Source organism: Engystomops pustulosus, chromosome 5, assembly GCF_040894005.1.
Source record: "Engystomops pustulosus chromosome 5, aEngPut4.maternal, whole genome shotgun sequence".
NCBI classification, from domain to species: Eukaryota; Metazoa; Chordata; class Amphibia; order Anura; family Leptodactylidae; genus Engystomops; species Engystomops pustulosus.
The window spans coordinates 206,783,588-206,799,872 of NC_092415.1; the positions used below are offsets into that span (position 1 = coordinate 206,783,588).

Sequence of the window (16,285 nt, forward strand, 5' to 3'; positions counted from 1 at the left end):
GGGAGATCACTACATACACATTATACACCACCACTAGGGGGAGATCACTACATACAGATTATACACCACCACTAGGGGGAGATCACTACATACAGATTATACACCACCACTAGGAGGAGATCACTACATACAGAATATACACCACCACTAGGAGGAGATCACTACATACATATTATACACCACCACTAGGGGGAGATCACTACATACAGATTATACACCACCACTAGGGGGAGATCACTACATACAGATTATACACCACCACTAGGGGGAGATCACTACATACAGATTATACACCACCACTAGGGGGAGCTCACTACATACATATTATACACCACCACTAGGGGGAGATCACTACATACAGATTATACACCACCACTAGGGGGAGATCACTACATACACCCTATACACCACCACTAGGGGGAGATCACTACATACATATTATACACCACCACTAGGAGGAGATCACTACATACAGATTATACACCATCACTAGGGGGAGATCACTACATACACATTATACACCACCACTAGGAGGAGATCACTACATACAGATTATACACCACCACTAGGGGGAGATCACTACATACACCCTATACACCACCACTAGGGGGAGATCACTACATACATATTATACACCACCACTAGGAGGAGATCACTACATACAGATTATACACCATCACTAGGGGGAGATCACTACATACAGATTATACACCACCACTAGGAGGAGATCACTACATACAGATTATACACCACCACTAGGGGGAGCTCACTACATACAGATTATACACCACCACTAGGAGGAGATCACTACATACAGATTATACACCACCACTAGGGGGAGATCACTACATACAGATTATACACCACCACTAGGGGGAGCTCACTACATACATATTATACACCACCACTAGGGGGAGCTCACTACATACAGATTACTGCTAGCGTTGAAATCTATCTATGGATCAGTTGGAGATTCTTGTGTCCCCCATATGGGTCCTTGCACTAGAGCAGGGAATTGTGGGAAGAGCCGGTGACTTGTTGCTAGTAGATGATGTTACGCAGGCGACTTCCTTCGTGTCACAGATAATATAATGAGGCTCTGGATTGATGCTACATGTAGTAAATCGTAGTCAAGGTGTTTCTCGGCACCTGCTGATTATCTCATCCTAATTAGACAAACAGCATAAGATACAAAAATAAGACTCATTCCGTAGCCACGGCAACCAGGGAGCGGGACACGGGGGGATGCGCCATAATCCATGCTGCTACACTGCGCCGTCTGCCGCCTGCGCTGTCATACAGTCTGCTGCCTCGTACTCACAGATCCGGGCTGCAGCTGCATCAGGACCTCTAGGAGATCCAGATACACCCAGTATACAGAGGAGAATACACAATCCATAATCACAGCCGTAACAATGGTGTATAACAATAGTCACATGCAGGAATGGATTCTGCCTCTTACCTTCCTCGGAGATGATCATGCTGAACCACAGGGGGCACTTCTGATATACGACCTTCCCGATCTCAGCGGGCATCCAGCAGGTGATGTTATCCCACATTCCGGGACACCCTGAAATAATAAGATTCAGTACAAAAACAATTAAACATTAAAGGTGCAGTAACCAATTCAGCATCTTATCAGCAGTTGTATCCTTGCAGACAGTCCCTAGTATTGGCCGTAGTGACATCACAGAGCACAGCAGTGTGAGGTCTGATTACACATCTCACCAGGGACAATACATTACACTGGCTGCAGAGAGCACAGAGCACAGCAGTGTGAGGTCTGATTACACATCTCACCAGGGACAATACATAACACTGGCTGCAGAGAGCACAGAGCACAGCAGTGTGAGGTCTGATTACACATATCTCCAGGGACAATACATAACACTGGCTGCAGAGAGCACAGAGCACAGCAGTGTGAGGTCTGATTACACATCTCTCCAGGGACAATACATAACACTGGCTGCAGAGAGCACAGAGCACAGCAGTGTGAGGTCTGATTACACATCTCTCAAGGGACAATACATAACACTGGCTGCAGAGAGCATAGAGCACAGCAGTGTGAGGTCTGATTACACATCTCTCCAGGGATAATACCTAACACTGGCTGCACAGAGCACAGCAGTGTGAGGTCTGATTACACATCTCTCCAGGGACAATACTTGGCACTGGCTAAATTCCTTGGGGTCACATCTGTTGACAGGTTTCATGTTATATTTCCATATAATACAGGTAAAGCTCTATCTTTATTATATACATTTTAGACATGATAAAATTCTGTTGCCTTGCAGCCACCACTAGGGGGATCTCAGGAGCTGACTGCATACTGACTGACTTGCTAATATTGAATTCAATGTATATACAGTCTACAGTGAACTCTTGAGCTCCCTCTAGTGGTAGCGCTATTCTTCCATTCATTACAAGGAACATAATCAATGGGATTCTCAGCAGAGTTGTCTCCTATCAGCTTAATTTGGTATAAATTGTAAAATTGGGACACCCCTTTCAATTATACCAAGGGAATGTACTGCAATAACTATATATACCTGCCGGTTTAACTATATACCTATAACTATATACCTATAACTATATATACCTATAACTATATACCTATAACTATATACCTATAACTATATATACCTATAACTATATACCTATAACTATATACCTATAACTATATATACCTATAACTATATACCTATAACTATATACCTATAACTATATACCTATAACTATATATACCTATAACTATATACCTATAACGAATGGCCAAAAACGTAGCATAAAATAATAAATAATGTAGAGAAATTAATGGAATCCAGGTGTAAAAAATGATACATTGTAACCCCAAATATAACAAGATGTCACAAGGAAATCATCGGAGACATAATTATCGCCTCTAATAGAAATTCCCGCTAAATATTCGTGTTCTCAGCGCTGCCCGCGGCGGAGACAGAAGGCGCTAATGATCCCCGGGCCGGTGGCGCTGGCGGCGCGGTGTTTACTTATTTACTTCTCAGGAATGAGAGAAGAGAGAGTGTAACTCCTGGAGAGGAGGGGAGGAGGGAGCTGCAGCATCAGCACTGCAGCCAGGGGGCGCTGATGATACCCCGGGACGCCTGTGCACCGGCTTCTACCCTCACATCTCAGCTTTTTACTTACTATGAAACCAAATTGGAAAATCCCCAGTAACGTTACATCAAATGTATCAGCTCAGACGATGGGAGTTATGTCACCTTTAAGGGTGTATATAACATCCCCTTTAAGACAGCGAATGGTTCATCATTTGTCCTGCCAGGCCGGGTCTATTTTAGGAATCTCCCGGGGCTTTTCATTTTCACTTATTTTTAGCTGTTGGACTATTGTATGTGTTGAAGATGCTTTGTTGTAGGTGTGCAGGACCTGTGGTCATGTGATTAGATGTCTACAGGTCCTGCAGTTTGTCAAGTGTATTAGTCTTGGTAAGAAGGGGGTAAGTCATGAAAATCATCCATTACTGGTGTTCACGTGTGCAGGTCTCATGAGCGCATAGCACTGACGCTTAGCAGAGGGGAGAAGCAGTGACGCATAGCAGAGGGGAGAAGCAGTGCCGGGTCCAGCAAAGAGATCTCACACACCAGTGCAACAATTCCAGCTGCAATCCTGCAACATAAATCCATATTCCACAGTCCTGCTGCTACTAACACCATACACAAAAGTATAATTTTACATCTCTCCAGTTACAATACTTAAGACTGCCTGCATGGGCACAGAGCACAGCAGTGTGAAGACACGCCCCCAGTGCACTTAGAGAAGCTACAATCCTGGACAATAAATCCATATTTCACATTCCTGCTGCTACTAATGGCATACACAAATGCCTAATTTGACATCTCTCCAGGGACAATAACTAACAGTGGCGGCAGGGAGCACAGAGTACAGCAGTGTAAGGACACAGCCCACGTTGCAAACAGAAAGGCTACAATCCTGGAATATATATCCATATATCACAGTCCTAATTTTTATAGAGCTCCAGGGACAATTCCTAATATGATTGCAGAGAGCATCTCTGTAGAAACAGTACCTAGCACTGTGAGCTGAGAGCACAGAGCACAGCAGTGTGAGGTCTGATTACACATCTTTCCAGGGACAATACATAACACTGGCTGCAGAAAGCACAGAGCACAGCAGTGTGAGGTCTGATTACACATCTCTCCAGGGACAATACATAACACTGGCTGCAGAGAACACAGAGCACAGCAGTGTGAGGTCTGATTACACATCTCTCCAGGGACAATACATAACACTGGGTGCAGAGAGCACAGCAGTGTGAGGTCTGATTACACATCTCTCCAGGGACAATACATAACACTGGCTGCAGAGAGCACAGAGCACAGCAGTGTGAGGTCTGATTACACATCTCTCCAGGGACAGTACATAACACTGGCAGCAGAGAGCACAGAGCACAGCAGTGTGAGGTCTGATTACACATCTCTCCAGGGACAGTACATAACACTGGCTGCAGAGAGCACAGAGCACAGCAGTGTGAGGTCTGATTACACATCTCTCCAGGGACAATACACAACACTGGCTGCAGAAAGCACAGAGCACAGCAGTGTGAGGTCTGATTACACATCTCTCCAGGGACAATACATAACACTGGCTGCAGAGAACACAGAGCACAGCAGTGTGAGGTCTGATTACACATCTCTCCAGGGACAATACATAACACTGGCTGCAGAGAGCACAGCAGTGTGAGGTCTGATTACACATCTCTCCAGGGACAATACATAACACTGGCTGCAGAGAGCACAGAGCACAGCAGTGTGAGGTCTGATTACACATCTCTCCAGGGACAGTACATAACACTGGCAGCAGAGAGCACAGAGCACAGCAGTGTGAGGTCTGATTACACATCTCTCCAGGGACAATACATAACACAGGCTGCAGAGAGCACAGAGCACAGCAGTGTGAGGTCTGATTACACATCTCTCCAGGGACAATACATAACACTGGCTGCAGAGAGCACAGAGCACAGCAGTGTGAGGTAGGATTAAACATCTCTCCAGGGACAATACATAACACTGCAGTCTGTATGGTCACTTGTGGTATCCATGCCCTCCTCCTCTCTGGATGCTGGGCTGTTGTCTCAGGAAGGTGCGGACAGAGGAGACTTCTGTAGGTAAATGCTGATAAGGCAGCATTCTGCAGAGTGTGCACTATATGGCGGTATACGGTGTATGACATAGATGATCTATGGGGATGTGTCAGGGTGAGGTAATGCACATGTTCCATAAATCTCCCGTCACAGGGTTATGTGTGTCCCAGCGGCTGATCCTCCGCAGCCCGGACATCCCGGATAGCGCCGTCTCCTATGGAAACAGTAACCTGTAAATATTTACATTCCGGCTCCTGCGCAGTCACAGCGCCGGAGGGAGACGCTGCGAGCCCCCAATGAGGGTATAATGCCCCAAGACCACCCGATAAACAGTCTACAGAGTGCAGTCACTCTCTACGATGGGGGGTTTGTGGTACCAGAGGCCACGTCCACACATGGGAAATACAAAGGCTTCACCCGTGGTCACATGTTCAGGTAACATTACGTTTCCAGCACGAAAGGGAAGGAAATGCGATATTATCTCAACATGCGATCGCAGGTGGAGACTTTAGATTGCAACTCAAACGCCACATGTGAACGTTGCCTCAGGGGCTCTGCACACCTGTCTCGGGGGCTCTGGAAACCTGTCTCAGGGGCTCTGCACACCTGCCTCAGGGGCTCTGCAAACCTGTCTCAGGGGCTCTGCACACCTGTCTCAGGGGCTCTGCACACCTATCTCAGGGGCTCTGCACACCTATCTCAGGGGCTCTGCACACCTGTCTCAGGGGCTCTGCACACCTGTCTCAGGGGCTCTGCACACCTGTATTAGGGGCTCTGGAAACCTGCCCCAGGGGCTCTGGAAACCTGTCTTAGGGGCTCTGCACACATGTCTCAGGGGCTCTGCACACATGTCTCAGGGGCTCTGCACACATGTCTCAGGGGTCTGCACACATGTCTCAGGGGCGCTGCAAACCTGTCTCAGGGGCTCTGCACACCTGTCTCAGGGGCTCTGCACACCTGTCTCAGGGGCCCTGCACAACTGTCTCACTTTCATGATGGAATCAGATGGTTATTCTCTGTACCACCCATTAGAGGGGGTCTCACCCTCCATCAGAGGGGGTTCCAGCATCCATCAGTTGTGGACCCAAAATCCATCAGAGGGGGTGTCATCCTCCATCAGAGGGTGTCTCTCCATCCATCAGAGGGTGTCTCTCCATCCATCAGAGGGGATCTCTCCATTCATCAGAAGGGGTCTCACTATCCATCAGAGGGGGTCTCACCATCCATCAAAGGGGGTCTCACCATCCATCAGAGTGGATTCCACAACCCATCAGAGGGGGTCTCTCCATCCATCAGTTGTGGACCCCGAATCCATCAATGGGGGTTATCAGCCACCCATCATAGGGGGTCCCACAACCCATCAGAGGTGGTCGCACCATCCATCAGAGGGGGTCCCACAACCCATCAGAGGTGGTCGCACCATCCATCAGAGGGGGTCCCACCACCCATCAGAGGGGGTCCCACCATCCATCAGAGGGGGTACCTCCATCCATCAGAGGGCGTCCCACCACCCATCAGAGGGGGTCGCACCAGCCATCAGAGGGGGTCCCACCATCCATCAGAGGGGGTCCCACCATCCATCAGAGGGGGTCCCACCATCCATCAGAGGGCGTCCCACCATCCATCAGAGGGGCACCCACCATCCATCAGAGGGGGTCCCACCATCCATCAGAGGGGCACCCACCATCCATCGGATAAATGGATTCCACTTGCACTTGATTTGCCCCATTGTCTGTACCTTAGTGGTGATATAATACACTGACACTAGGTATTTGCACTGTATCATCACATCCCACAGGCAGCCGGGATTCCAGAGGGTCTGTGTATAGAGCGGACCCTCCAGCTGTACATGTCCGGGGTCTGCTCTTAGTCTCCTGTAATAGTTGATAATGTGCCAGGACGGCTCCTGTGTGCGGGTGCTGGGGCTCGTCAATGTGCCACTACCCCCCATCCTCTCCACAGGATCCGGGATTTCAGGCCTCCCGTGACAACATCCAGACATCAATGAGAGCAGCAGCTCCTGGATTATACATCATATATATTATAAGCGAGCGGGGGAGGGGATCTACAAAATACTCATTATTAGGGTATAAACCTATACAAAGTACAATACACTGATTATGGGATGGATGTGTGTATACATTGTATTAGCATTCTATACATTGTGACTGCAGGAATCCCCCTGTTATAAGGTATAAAGTGTATAGTGATGATATAAAAGCTAAAAAGACCAGATTATATCATCATGTATATAAGGAGGGAATGTGGAGGGGAGCTTAGGATACATCACAGGGGAAGGAAAGGGGGAATGAGACAGAACAGGAAAGGAAAGAGGCTGAAAGGGTCAAGAAACAGGAGATTATCTGCTGCTGAGTTATTATAGATTTCCTGAATTATTAGTGAAGGAAAAGGAAATAGAAGGAAGAGAAAGAAAATACAAATGAAGAGAAGAAAACAGAACAAGAACAGAAAAGAAGGAAATGGAACAACACAGAAAGAAAAAACAGGAAATGTGGGGAAAAAAGGAAATAAACGGAAAAGGAAACAAAGTAAAAAGGAAGAGAAAGGAAGATAAAAATATTCCGGCTTTACTGAGGAAGGAAAGGAAGAAACCATGGAAAGGAGGGAGAGAACGGAAGCAGAGAACAAGAGAAACAAAAGAACAGGAAGTGGAGAAGAAAGAGAAAGGAAGAGGGATGAATAGAAGGAAGAGAAGGGAAGAGAAGAAGATAAGGAAGGAGACAAACACTAAACAAAAGATGAAAGAAAAAGGAAACAAAGAGAAGAGAAAGGACGAGAGGATAATCTAGTGCCGAGATGTTAGAGATTCCTTATATTCTGGAGAAGGAAAGAGAATAAGATGGAAAAAAGGAAAGAAAAAAGGACAAACAAGAAAAATAAGATAAAAAAACAGAACAGGAAAAGGGAGAAGAAGGAAAAGAAAATGAACATTATAAATAAAAGGAAAGACAGGAAGAAAGAATAAAGAGGAAGAAACAGAACAGGAAATAGGGAAGGAGAAAGAGAAAGAGAAAAGACAGAATAATGTGAAAAGAAATGAAGAAAAGGTGAAATATAAATGAAAAGGAGAACTTTAACCCTTCAGTATCCGGCACGTGTTTACATCTTAACAACCAGGAATTGTTATGTTTTGATTGTTTGTAAAGAAAGTGAGTGAATATTAGGAGTCAGTCTGAATCAGGGCTTTAAACAATCCAGCAATCAGAGACCAGAGGGGCCAAGACATCCTCAAGATGCTCAATACTAGAAGGGAGTGATAGACGTCTCACAGCTGAGCATGACCCTGACCCTGTATATTCTTATACATAGGGGGCAGTATTATAGTAGTTATATTCCTGTACATAGGGGGCAGTATTATAGTAGTTATATTCTTATACATAGGGGGCAGTATTATAGTAGTTGTATACCTGTACATAGGGGGCAGTATTATGGTAGTTATATTCCTGTACATAGGGGGCAGTATTATAGTAGTTATATCCCTGTACATAGGGGGCAGTATTATAGTAGTTATATTCCTGTACATAGGGAGCAGTATTATAGTAGTTATATTCTTGTACATAGGGGGCAGTATTATAGTAGTTATATTCCTGTACATAGGGGGCAGTATTATAGTAGTTATATTCTTGTTCATAGGGGGCAGTATTATAGTAATTATATTCCTGTACATAGGGGGCAGTATTATAGTAGTTATATTCCTGTACATAGGGGCAGTATTATAGTAGTTATATTCCTGTACATAGGGGGCAGTATTATAGTAGTTATATTCTTGTACATATGGTGCAGTATTATAGTAGTTATATTCCTGTACATAGGGGCAGTATTATAGTAGTTATATTCCTGTACATAGGGGGCAGTATTATAGTAGTTATATTCCTGTACATAGGGGGCAGTATTATAGTAGTTATATTCTTGTACATAGGGGGCAGTATTATAGTAGTTATATTCTTATACATAGGGGGCAGTATTATAGTAGTTATATTCCTGTACATAGATGGCAGTATTATAGTAGTTATATTCCTGTACATAGGGGGCAGTATTATAGTAGTTATATTCCTGTACATAGGGGGCAGTAGTATAGTAGTTATATTCTTGTACATAGGGGGCAGTATTATAGTAGTTATATTCCTGTACATAGATGGCAGTATTATAGTAGTTATATTCCTGTACATAGGAGGCAGTATTATAGTAGTTATATTCTTGTACATAGGGGGCAGTATTATAGTAGTTATATTCCTGTACATAGGGGGCAGTATTATAGTAGTTATATTCTTGTACATAGGGGGCGGTATTATAGTAGTTATATTCCTGTACATAGGGGGCAGTATTATAGTAGTTATATTCCTGTACATAGGGGGCAGTATTATAGTAGTTATATTCCTGTACATAGGGGGCAGTATTATAGTAGTTATATTCCTGTACATAGAGGGCAGTATTATAGTAGTTATATTCCTGTACATAGGGGGCAGTATTATAGCAGTTATATTCTTGTACATAGGGGGCAGTATTATAGTAGTTATATTCTTGTACATAGGGGGCAGTATTATAGTAGTTATATTCCTGTACATAGGGGCAGTATTATAGTAGTTATATTCTTGTACATAGGGGGCAGTATTATAGTAGATATATTCCTGTACATAGGGGGCAGTATTATAGTAGTTATATTCTTGTACATAGGGGGAAGTATTATAGTAGTTATATTCTTGTACATAGGAGGCAGTATTATAGTAGTTATATTCCTGTACATAGGGGCAGTATTATAGTAGTTATATTCTTGTACATAGGGGGCAGTATTATAGTAGTTATATTCTTATACATAGGGGGCAGTATTATAGTAGTTATATTCCTGTACATAGATGGCAGTATTATAGTAGTTATATTCTTGTACATAGGGGGCAGTATTATAGTAGTTATATTCCTGTACATAGGGGGCAGTATTATGGTAGTTATATTCCTGTACATAGGGGGCAGTATTATAGTAGTTATATTCTTGTACATAGGGGCAGTATTATAGTAGTTATATTCTTGTACATAGGGGCAGTATTATAGTAGTTATATTCCTGTACATAGGGGCAGTATTATAGTAGTTATATTCTTGTACATAGGGGCAGTATTATAGTAGTTATATTCTTGTACATAGGGGCAGTATTATAGTAGTTATATTCCTGTACATAGGGGGCAGTATTATGGTAGTTATATTCCTGTACATAGGGGGCAGTATTATAGTAGTTATATTCTTGTACATAGGGGCAGTATTATAGTAGTTATATTCCTGTACATAGGGGCAGTATTATAGTAGTTATATTCTTGTACATAGAGGCAGTATTATAGTAGTTATATTCTTGTACATAGGGGGCAGTATTATCGAAGTTATATTCCTGTACATAGGGGGCAGTAGTATAGTAGTTATATTCTTGTACATAGGGGGCAGTATTATAGTAGTTATATTCCTGTACATAGATGGCAGTATTATAGTAGTTATATTCCTGTACATAGGAGGCAGTATTATAGTAGTTATATTCTTGTACATAGGGGGCAGTATTATAGTAGTTATATTCCTGTACATAGGGGGCAGTATTATAGTAGTTATATTCTTGTACATAGGGGGCGGTATTATAGTAGTTATATTCCTGTACATAGGGGGCAGTATTATAGTAGTTATATTCCTGTACATAGGGGGCAGTATTATAGTAGTTATATTCCTGTACATAGGGGGCAGTATTATAGTAGTTATATTCCTGTACATAGAGGGCAGTATTATAGTAGTTATATTCCTGTACATAGGGGGCAGTATTATAGCAGTTATATTCTTGTACATAGGGGGCAGTATTATAGTAGTTATATTCTTGTACATAGGGGGCAGTATTATAGTAGTTATATTCCTGTACATAGGGGCAGTATTATAGTAGTTATATTCTTGTACATAGGGGGCAGTATTATAGTAGATATATTCCTGTACATAGGGGGCAGTATTATAGTAGTTATATTCTTGTACATAGGGGGAAGTATTATAGTAGTTATATTCTTGTACATAGGAGGCAGTATTATAGTAGTTATATTCCTGTACATAGGGGCAGTATTATAGTAGTTATATTCTTGTACATAGGGGGCAGTATTATAGTAGTTATATTCTTATACATAGGGGGCAGTATTATAGTAGTTATATTCCTGTACATAGATGGCAGTATTATAGTAGTTATATTATTGTACATAGGGGGCAGTATTATAGTAGTTATATTCCTGTACATAGGGGGCAGTATTATGGTAGTTATATTCCTGTACATAGGGGGCAGTATTATAGTAGTTATATTCTTGTACATAGGGGCAGTATTATAGTAGTTATATTCTTGTACATAGGGGCAGTATTATAGTAGTTATATTCCTGTACATAGGGGCAGTATTATAGTAGTTATATTCTTGTACATAGGGGCAGTATTATAGTAGTTATATTCTTGTACATAGGGGCAGTATTATAGTAGTTATATTCCTGTACATAGGGGGCAGTATTATGGTAGTTATATTCCTGTACATAGGGGGCAGTATTATAGTAGTTATATTCTTGTACATAGGGGCAGTATTATAGTAGTTATATTCTTGTACATAGGGGCAGTATTATAGTAGTTATATTCCTGTACATAGGGGCAGTATTATAGTAGTTATATTCTTGTACATAGAGGCAGTATTATAGTAGTTATATTCTTGTACATAGGGGGCAGTATTATCGAAGTTATATTCCTGTACATAGGGGGCAGTATTATAGTAGTTATATTCTTGTACATAGGGGGCAGTATTATAGTAGTTATATTCTTGTACATAGGGGCAGTATTATAGTTCTTATATTCTTGTACATAGGGGGCAGTATTATAGTAGTTATATTCCTGTACATAGGGGGCAGTATTATAGTAGTTATATTCTTGTACATAGGGGGCAGTATTATAGTAGTTATATTCCTGTACATAGGGGGCAGTATTATAGTAGTTACATTCTTGTACATAGGGGGCAGTATTATAGTAGTTATATTCCTGTACATAGGGGGCAGTATTATAGTAGTTATATTCCTGTACATAGGGGGCAGTATTATAGTAGTTATATTCCTGTACATAGGGGGCAGTATTATAGTAGTTATATTCTTGTACATAGGGGGCAGTATTATAGTAGTTATATCCCTGTACATAGGGGGCAGTATTATAGTAGTTATATTCCTGTACATAGGGGGCAGTATTATAGTAGTTATATTCCTGTACATAGGGGGCAGTATTATAGTAGTTATATTCCTGTACATAGATGGCAGTATTATAGTAGTTATATTCTTGTACATAGGGGGCAGTATTATAGTAGTTATATTCCTGTACATAGGGGGCAGTATTATGGTAGGTATATTCCTGTACATAGGGGGCAGTATTATAGTAGTTATATTCTTGTACATAGGGGGCAGTATTATAGTAGTTATATTCCTGTACATAGGGGGCAGTATTATAGTAGTTATATTCCTGTACATAGGGAGCAGTATTATAGTAGTTATATTCTTGTACATAGGGGGCAGTATTATCGAAGTTATATTCCTGTACATAGGGGGCAGTATTATAGTAGTTATATTCCTGTACATAGGGAGCAGTATTATAGTAGTTATATTCTTGTACATAGGGGGCAGTATTATCGAAGTTATATTCCTGTACATAGGGGACAGTATTATAGTAGTTATATTCTTGTACATAGGGGGCAGTATTATCGAAGTTATATTCCTGTACATAGGGGGCAGTATTATAGTAGTTATATTCTTGTACATAGAGGCAGTATTATAGTAGTTATATTCCTGTACATATGGGGCAGAATTATAGTAGTTATATTCTTGTACATAGGGGCAGTATTATAGTTCTTATATTCTTGTACATAGGGGGCAGTATTATAGTAGTTATATTCCTGTACATAGGGGGCAGTATTATAGTAGTTATATTCTTGTACATAGGGGGCAGTATTATAGTAGTTATATTCCTGTACATAGGGGGCAGTATTATAGTAGTTACATTCTTGTACATAGGGGACAGTATTATAGTAGTTATATTCCTTTACATAGGGGGCAGTATTATAGTAGTTATATTCCTGTACCTAGGGGCAGTATTATAGTAGTTATATTCCTGTACATAGGGGCAGTATTATAGTAGTTATATTCTTGTACATAGGGGGCAGTATTATAGTAGTTATATTCCTGTACATAGGGGGCAGTATTATAGTAGTTATATTCCTGTACATAGGGGGCAGTATTATAGTAGTTATATTCCTGTACATAGGGGGCAGTATTATAGTAGTTATATTCTTGTACATAGGGGGCAGTATTATAGTAGTTATATCCCTGTACATAGGGGGCAGTATTATAGTAGTTATATTCCTGTACATAGGGGGCAGTATTATAGTAGTTATATTCTTGTACATAGGGGGCAGTATTATAGTAGTTATATTCCTGTACATAGGGGGCAGTATTATAGTAGTTATATTCTTGTACATAGGGAGCAGTATTATAGTAGTTATAATCTTGTACATAGGGGGCAGTATTATAGTAGTTATATTCTTGTACATAGGGGGCAGTATTATAGTAGTTATATTCCTGTACATAGGGGGCAGCATCATAGTAGTTATATTCTTGTACATAGGGGTAGTATTATAGTAGTTATATTCCTGTACATAGGGGGCAGTATTATAGTATTTATATTCCTGTACATAGGGGGCAGTATTATAGTAGTTATATTCCTGTACATAGGGGGCAGTATTATAGTAGTTATATTCTTGTACATAGGAGGCAGTATTATAGTAGTTATATTCCTGTACATAGGGAGCAGTATTATAGTAGTTATATTCTATTTAGGATTGTTATTATAGCAGTGTACCTGTTATGATTACTATGCTTTACACTGCAGCACATTTCATGCCAGTTTTGTATTTTATCATTTTGTAACAAATTGAACACATTCTGTATCAATGATTGATGTCTGAGGAGCACATTCTGGTGACTTCTTTAGGAAAGACTTCCCCCATGTCTGCCTGGATTTCCAATTCATCTCTTAAATTCTGAGGCAGAGCTGCTATTAATTGCTCGGCGGGGCTCTTCCACTATCAGCTATCCTTTAACACTCTCTCTAGTGAAGTATCTTCTTCAAAGTGTGTTTGAAGCTCCTCCACTGATACTTGTGCTGAACCAACGTCAGGCAGGATTCAAGAAACAAGTCACAAGCAGAAGGGATGAGAGCAGCTCTAGTTCAATGACTGTCACACATCCAGAAATCTAAGAATGGAAGAGTTAATAAGAGCAGGACAACATGACACTGCATAGCGGAATTTAACACTGTAATACTGCCCCCTATGTACAAGAATAAAACTACTATAATACTGCCCCCTATGTACAAGAATATAACTACTATAATACTGCCCCCTATGTACAAGAATATAACTACTATAATACTGCCCCCTATGTACAAGAATATAACTACTATAATACTGCCCCCTATGTACAAGAATATAACTACTATAATACTGCCCCCTATGTACAGGAATATAACTACTATAATACTGCCCCTATGTACAAGAATATAACTACTATAATACTGCCCCCTATGTACAGGAATATAACTACTATAATACTGCCCCCTATGTACAAGAATATACCTACTATAATACTGCCCCCTATGTACAAGAATATAACTACTATAATACTGCCTCCTATGTACAGGGATATAACTACTATAATACTGCCCCCTATGTACAGGAATATAACTACTATAATACTGCCTCCTATGTACAAGAATATAACTACTATAATACTGCCCCCTATGTACAAGAATATAACTACTATAATACTGACTCCTATGTACAGGGATATAACTACTATAATACTGCCCCTATGTACAGGAATATAACTACTATAATACTGCCCCCTATGTACAAGGATATAACTACTATAATACTGCCCCCTATGTACAGGAATATAACTACTATAATACTGCCTCCTATGTACAAGAATATAACTACTATAATACTGCCCCCTATGTACAAGAATATAACTACTATAATACTGCCTCCTATGTACAGGGATATAACTACTATAATACTGCCCCTATGTACAGGAATATAACTACTATAATACTGCCCCCTATGTACAAGGATATAACTACTATAATACTGCCCCTATGTTCAGGAATATAACTACTATAATACTGCCCCCTATGTACAAGAATATAACTACTATAATACTGCCTCCTATGTACAAGAATATAACTACTATAATACTGCCCCCTATGTACAGGAATATAACTACTATAATACTGCCCCCTATGTACAAGGATATAACTACTATAATACTGCCCCCTATGTACATGGATATAACTACTATAATACTGCCCCCTATGTACAGGAATATAACTACTATAATACTGCCTCCTATGTACATGGATATAACTACTATAATACTGCCCCCTATGTACAGGAATATAACTACTATAATACTGCCCCCTATGTACAAGAATATAACTACTATAATACTGCCTCCTATGTACAGGGATATAACTACTATAATACTGCCCCTATGTACAGGAATATAACTACTATAATACTGCCCCCTATGTACAAGGATATAACTACTATAATACTGCCCCCTATGTACAAGAATATAACTACTATAATACTGCCCCCTATGTACAAGAATATAACTACTATAATACTGCCCCCTATGTACAAGAATATAACTACTATAATACTGCCCCCTATGTACAAGAATATAACTACTATAATACTGCCCCCTATGTACAGGAATATAACTACTATAATACTGCCCCCTATGTACAAGAATATAACTACTATAATACTGCCCCCTATGTACAAGAATATAACTACTATAATACTGCCCCTATGTACAAGAATATAACTACTATAATACTGTCCCCTATGTACAGGAATATAACTATTATAATACTGCCTCCTATGTACAGGAATATAACTGCTATAATACTGCCCCCTATGTACAAGAATATAACTATTATAATACTGCCCCTATGTACAAGAATATAACTACTATAATACTGCCCCCAATGTACAAGAATATAACTACTATAATACTGCCCCCTATGTACAAGAATATAA

At 40.8% G+C, this 16,285-nt stretch overlaps 1 protein-coding gene across 2 annotated transcripts in view; it reads right to left on the reverse strand.

Moving 5' to 3' along the window:
- ADCYAP1R1 (ADCYAP receptor type I) overlaps window positions 1-16,285 on the reverse strand; it is a 223,570-nt gene that overhangs the window by 58,503 nt on the left and 148,782 nt on the right. For both annotated transcript variants that reach the window (XM_072154437.1, XM_072154438.1), the window contains exon 4: window positions 1,463-1,570. In XM_072154437.1, the coding sequence (XP_072010538.1) occupies window positions 1,463-1,570 (108 nt within the window). The remainder of the gene's footprint in view (window positions 1-1,462; window positions 1,571-16,285) is intronic.